The sequence below is a fragment of the Lactuca serriola genome, chromosome 4 (assembly GCF_051521515.1).
Source record: "Lactuca serriola cultivar US96UC23 chromosome 4, Lser_US96UC23_V15, whole genome shotgun sequence".
Lineage (NCBI taxonomy): Eukaryota > Viridiplantae > Streptophyta > Magnoliopsida > Asterales > Asteraceae > Lactuca > Lactuca serriola.
Window position 1 is genome coordinate 64,214,370 of NC_136411.1, and position 5,846 is coordinate 64,220,215.

The following is a 5,846-nucleotide window of genomic DNA, read 5'->3' on the forward strand; positions in this document are numbered from 1 at the left end:
AGGGTTAATAGACGTACTAATCTAGGATACTTATAAGATGAATCATTATTAGTTGGCCCAATACTTGCGTAGTGCATACCAATTACATGCAACCGAAGCAAGATAGTCCACGATGTACAATCTGTTAATGCATAAATTGTGCATTATCATGTTGTACACCGTAGGCGGCTTACAAAACCTACAGTTTCCGTTAACTTTTTTGGGTAAATGTCACTGTAGCCCTATGAAGTTTCATGATTTGGTTTAAATGGTCCCTTTTGTTTTTTTTGGCATTTAAGGGGAACAAAATGTAGTTTTACCGACTCTTCAAACCATTCTATAGAAAAAGAAGGGGTAAGCCAGTTAACCCCATCCTACTCAGCATTTTTTTAAGACACATCATGTTAATTATTGACACGTCGAAAGATTCATTGTCACATCAATAAATGAGGTTTTGACCTAGTTAACCCTTTTGTAAATAAGTCATACACCCATCACTATCTTCTTCCCCTTTCTTCTTCTACCGTTTCTCTCCTAATCGATACCATGGCCATGTATATGAAGATAGATCTTCATTTTGCTGGCATTTTTACTAGGTATCCTGCAATAAGTTACTTAGATGGAGCCGAGCAATGCTTTGAAGATGTCGATTTTGCAGGAATGGATGTTAAAGAATTTCTACTATTCATTCAAATATTCGCGAACGAGGAATGTGTGAATCTGTATTTTTGCATGCCAGATATAGAGTTTCCTAAAGGATTGAGGATAATAGCCATCGAGAAAGACTACCAAGAGTTCATTCAAGTTGGGTAAGACAGCGGATGTGTAATCCAAGTTTACATGGATCATCTTGGTTCTAATGTCCATCAATGGATACTGGATGACGAAGTTGAAGTTTGCAGTCCTGAAGATAAGATGTCGGGTATACGGGAATAACGAGGACTTGCATAGCCTAGGACCTTTTCAGAACGAGATTGATGACTTTCAAGATAATGTACATAATGATCTTGATTCCACTCCTATGAATAAGGCCATAAATGGTGTTTTTTTGAGCAAGCTATGCCCCAAAGTGCAGTCAATCCCATCAAGTCCTCCTGATGAGGAGGCATATTTTCGTATGGATGGCAATGACACAAATGTTGAGGAAGTGACAACCTATAATGAAAATGTTAACTGGAAAAAACAAAACATGTGTTAGGTATGAGATTTGAAAGTCCAAAACAGTTAAAACATATGTTATGTAATTATGTTGTGGCAAATGGGTATCAGTTGTGTTATAAGAAAAATGACAGTAAGAGACTTTTAGTGAAATGTTGTTCTGGTCAGTGTAAGTTTAGACTTTGGGCATCATGGATGAGTGAAGAACAATCTTTCCAGATTAAGTCACTAATAGATGAGCACAATTGTGCAAGAAAATTCAAATTGGGATCAATTGTTAGCTATGCTTGGATAGGCAGTTATTTTATATCTGAGTTCTTAAATAAGAAAAAATGAGTGTTAGGATGCTTAAAGAAGAGGTCAAACAAACTTTTGGAATAGATGTGAGTATGGGACAGTGTAGAAGAGCAAAGAAACATCCTATTGAGCTTATTGAAGGAACACTTGTTGAGCACTATGCAAAACTTTGGTCTTATGGAGAGGATATAAGAAGATCAAACCCTTGATCAACTGTGAAGATTGGTGTCAATAGTATGCCTGATGGGAAGATTTATTTCAGTAACATGTACGTATGTTTTGAGGGACTAAAGCAAGGATAGAGAGGTAGTTGTAGAAGAGTAATAAATATGGATGGGTGTTTCTTCAAAGGCTTATGTACAAGAGAGTTAATATGTGCAGTTGGTAGGGATGCTAATAATCACATATTTCCAATTGCATGGGTAGTTGTTTGTTTGGAAAACAAGGAGAATTGGAAATGATTTTTGGAGAATTTAAGGGATGATCTACGATTGGAAAATGGTTTTGGTGTTACTTTGATGTCAGATCAACATAAGGTATGTTAACTACCATATCCTTTAATTTTAGTCTAATTGTTGTTGTTTGTTTTAATAATTTTACTTTTTGGTGTAGGGTTTGTTGGAAGATGTGATAGAAATTTTGCCTACTGCAGAACATAGGCAGTGTGCAAGGCATATATTAGCCAACTTTAGGAAAAGATTTATAGGAGTGCATTATGAGAAGATGTTTTGGAGGGCATGCAAGGCATCCACTAAGCCTTTGTTTAATGCAGAAATGAAGGAAATCCAAATTTTGAACCCTGCAGCCTTTGAATACCTTATGGAGAAGAACCCTAAGTCATGGTGCAGAGCGTTCTTTCAGGAGGGTAGGTGTCACACCCCAAAACCGATAACGGCGGAATACGTTTCGGGGTGGAGGACGTCATGTACAATATCATCACAATTGCATAATAGTAAAAGCAAGAAACAACAACCATTTCATTTACATAGTGCGTTTAAATACAAGCGTGTATTGTAAAGTTTTAAATAGACACCAAAATCATAACAAAAATAAGAGATGAAATCTTGTATGCTCCATCTTCTCCAAAATGTTGCACCTGTACCTGTCTATCTTTGACCTGAGGATACAAGTTATTTTGAAAACGACCATCAGCATAAAGCTGGTGACTTCATAAGAATTTAGTGTGGTTGATGTATAAAATGTTTTGAAACTTATAGTATGAAACACTGTAATTTATGATTATAAGTAGTAGAAAACCCTATAAAATCCTATATTTTCCAAAAAGTACACTGTAAGTGAAGTCCTTTACGTTGCATGTAAGATTTATCCTTGAAAACTTGTAGATGTAAAAGTATAGTAGTAATTCTCCAGTATGTAATGTGGATAAGGAAAAGTTATGCCTGTTGTCAGTAGTAGTGGTGCATACTTCCATTAGTAATTTATATTTACTTACTTTGGGATGTTAGTTTAGACTTAAGTCTTAGTATATTATGATGGATAAAGAGGGTAACCCCTCAGGTGACCAGACTGATGTAGTAGTAAAGAACCTGATGACCTTCCCGGTCATGCGTAGTGTAGTGAAGTAGTGCCACCTCTGAGCCTAGCCGACTCAAACTGTAGCTAGCAGTTGGGATGTAATAGTGTCTTTCCTGTAACTTAAACACAGTTTGAAAATAATTTAATAACAATTTAACAAGAGAAATGGATTTAGATATTGAAAATAGTTTTGTTCTCAAAGCAGTTGTAAGAATGTAAAATTCTTTTATAAAGCATAGTGATAAATCACATGTGATTTGTACTATGAATTGTAAATCACATGTGATTGATTTCCATATATTGTACATTTGACTTGTATCCCCCCCCCCCCCTCCCTAAAACATGTAAAAACAGTCGGAAAGGTTCATTAAGGGGTATGAACTCACCGTTTACTGCAGGGTTCAAGTTTGCGATTCGTATAAGTGTTGAGTGTCAACGGATGTTCTGAACGCAAGTAGCCCCTATTAATCATACGGTGACACATATATAAGTTAGGGCTAAGGTGTTTTCATGACTAAACATGAGGGGAAATCCTTTCTAAGGTCATGGAATCACTAAGACTAACTGTCCCATGTTCTATACCCAATGATCTATGCAAGTTTAAGGCCAAATATGAGTATTAGGGTGTGTGTATGGCCATAAAGGTGAGTGTGCGGCTGGGGTATGTGGCCAGACTTGTGAGTGAGGTTGCACACTAGAGTGTGCGGCCGTACAAGGTGTGTGTGCGGCCGTACACAAGGGTGTGCGGCCGTACACTCCTTGTTCGAGTCCCATGTGTTGATTATGTGGCCTTACTCTCACTTTGGAGGGTATTATGAGTGTGTGCGGCCACCTGATGAAGGTGTGCGGCCGCACTCCTTCATAGGATGAAAAACATGAAGAACATTATGATTTTGAGGCTTGGATTCAAGTGTTTCACCTCTAGTACAAGTAAAATGATGGTGTTCTTCACGTTTTGGGAGTCTTCTAGGTGTTCTTGGGTGGTTTTCTAGAGAGAGAAAGTATAGAGAGAGAAAGGATGCAGCCAAAAGTGAATGGAAGGGTGGTCCTCTACTTTATATAGGGTTGAGTGTGAGGCTGGAGGGGTTTGCTGCTGGTTGTGCGGTTGGCTTGGCCACACACACTAGTGTGCGGCCGCACACACCTCTCTTGATGTGTTTGGCTGGATTTTGTGATGCAACACCCTTCCTAACCCTCCCTAAGGTCCATATCTATGATATATTAAGCGTAAAACACTAGCGCGGACTCAATATACTATTAAAAGATGCTAAATTCAAGTGAATTATAGATATATGGATCGATTGCTCAGTGTAAAAGTATAAGGTTGTCACAGTTGGATGTGTGATGCAGTAGAAAATGGACTATCTAAAAGTTTTAACAATGTCATAAGAGAGGCAAGGAAAAAACCAATTATCACAATGCTTGAGGAAATTAGATTGTATGTTATGGAAAGGCAGCTTAATTTGAGCATGAAAGGTAGTGCATGGCCTGAGTTTAAACCATGTCCTGCAATTACAACATTACTTAATAAACTTAAAAAAGCTCAAAGGTAAATATTTAATATCTTTAGTTTGATTATTATAAACATAAACTAACTTCCATCCAATGTGTTTAGATACTGGCTGGTTCTACCAACTGGTTTAAACCAGTTTGAGACAAGAAACTTGGCTGAGACTTACGTGGTGGATTTAGACAAGAAGACCTGCTCGTGTAGAGTGTGGCAATTGAATGGCTATGGTTGTGTGCATTCAGTTGCAACCATTTCCTTTCTTAACAGGGATGTTGGAAGTTATGTGGATCCAATGTACTTTGGAGCATTTTACAGGAACACTTACAAATATCCAATGAAGGGGATGAACGGGAGCAATATGTGGCCATGTACTAACTATAGTCCACCACTACCACCTTTGAGGAGAAGATTGCCAGGTAGACCTAAAGTAAATAGAAGAAAGGACCCTATTGAAAAGGCTACAAGGCACATGGTCTCAAAGGTTGGAAAGAGAATTTTATGCAGTGTGTGTAAAGAGGTTGGACATAACAAGGTTACATGTCCTAAAGTTGACAAGCCCAAAAAACTTAAGGTCAAAAGGAAAAAGAAAGACAATGGTGGAAGTAATGGAGGTGAAGGAGGTAGTGGAACAAAAAAAATGAAGGCAGTAATCCAGGTGAAGGAGGAAGTGGAACAAAAACCAATGAAGGGGGTAACAAATGTGAAGGATGTATTGGAAAACAACCTAAAGGAAAAGACACTACAAGGAAAAGGAAGTATTCTGAAAGGATTATAAAAAAGAAGTTGGGTAAAAGGGTTGAAGGAAAGAATGGAGAAGGAAATACTAGTTCTAATCCACTAGATATGGAATAAGGATAATGTGTTTGTTTTGTGTTTAAGTTGTTGGATGTTCTTGGATTTAGTTATGGATGTTTGTTGGATGTGCTTGGATTTACATATGGATGTTTGATGCTTGTTTATTTTGTATCTGTATTTTGTTACCTATATGTTTGTGGTTATGTTATTTGAGATCCGATATGCATGTTCATATTATGTAATGAACGTGTATGGTTGTGTTAATAAGTTTCTGTATTATTGTATATTTATGTGGTCCCAATTGTGGTCCACTAAACTAATCTGCGAATATAGTATGTCTATGCATATTAAAGATAAAGTAGGCCAAAAACTACGTTTTCATTACAACTTTTTTTGGTTCACAGAACCACATTTATCGAAATTATTAAAAATCATCAATAAATTACCATTCTTAACCAATTACAACTTGTACACTATTATGACAAAGAAAATAACTCAACTAACAAATAAACTAAATTTAAGCTTCCAAACATCGGACTGAAGCTTCTTATTTGACCTAAGAAAAGTTGCA

At 37.0% G+C, this 5,846-nt stretch overlaps 1 protein-coding gene across 1 annotated transcript; it reads left to right on the forward strand.

Annotated features, from left to right (window-relative positions):
• The first annotated feature begins 1,952 nt into the window (after window positions 1-1,952).
• LOC145098447 (uncharacterized) lies at window positions 1,953-5,255 on the forward strand. Its single transcript, XM_079036083.1, has 4 exons — window positions 1,953-1,970; window positions 2,047-2,299; window positions 4,321-4,519; window positions 4,586-5,255. Exons 1-4 carry the CDS (start codon window positions 1,953-1,955, stop codon window positions 5,253-5,255), a joined length of 1,140 nt encoding a protein of 379 aa, XP_078892209.1.
• Window positions 5,256-5,846: the final 591 nt, after the last annotated feature.

Coding starts and splice junctions, on each gene's coding strand:
- LOC145098447 (XM_079036083.1), top strand. Junction 2,300..4,320: donor CAGAGCGTTCTTTCAGGAGG/GTAGGTGTCACA, acceptor TGTGTGATGCAG/TAGAAAATGGACTATCTAAA. Junction 4,520..4,585: donor AAACTTAAAAAAGCTCAAAG/GTAAATATTTAA, acceptor CAATGTGTTTAG/ATACTGGCTGGTTCTACCAA.